The 422-nt window shown below is 52.8% G+C and overlaps 1 protein-coding gene across 1 annotated transcript in view; it reads left to right on the forward strand.

Annotated features, from left to right (window-relative positions):
• Positions 1–33: 33 nt before the first annotated feature.
• LOC125482556 (transmembrane protein 143-like) overlaps positions 34–422 on the forward strand; it is a gene marked incomplete at its 3' end in the record, with an annotated part of 1390 nt that continues 1001 nt past the window's right edge. The window contains exons 1-2 of the mRNA XM_048594654.1: positions 34–63; positions 195–389. Of these exons, the coding sequence (XP_048450611.1) occupies positions 34–63; positions 195–389 (225 nt within the window). The remainder of the gene's footprint in view (positions 64–194; positions 390–422) is intronic.

Raw genomic sequence — 422 nt, forward strand, 5'->3', positions numbered from 1 at the left:
GGGGCGGGAGACGGGGGAGGGGTGGAGGGAGGCATGGGGAGGGGTGGCGGGAGACGGGGGAGGGCGAGGGAACGAGACAGAGAGGAGCAGAGAGACAGGGGGAGGGAAACAGCGAGAGAGATGGAAGGAGGAAGGTCTGTAGTGGGAATTAGGAGCCTGTGTTACTGCTCACAGTTAATCTGGGTCCATTACAGACTCTGTATGAACCCATCAATCCAGACCGGGACACCCTGCCAGACCTGTCCCTGGATGGAGCTATCGAACTAGAGCAAGAGAAGATCTTCCTCAAGAACTTGGCTCCTGTCTTAGAACAAGCCAACTTCAACACTCTGTCAGACGACATTATTCAATATGCTCTGAGCTACCACGACCCACTGTTCAAATCACAGGTAAAAAAATATTGATATTCCCCAGTTGTTCAA

This window comes from Rhincodon typus, unplaced genomic scaffold, assembly GCF_021869965.1.
Source record: "Rhincodon typus isolate 14 unplaced genomic scaffold, sRhiTyp1.1 hic_rhity00012321, whole genome shotgun sequence".
Taxonomy (NCBI): Eukaryota; Metazoa; Chordata; class Chondrichthyes; order Orectolobiformes; family Rhincodontidae; genus Rhincodon; species Rhincodon typus.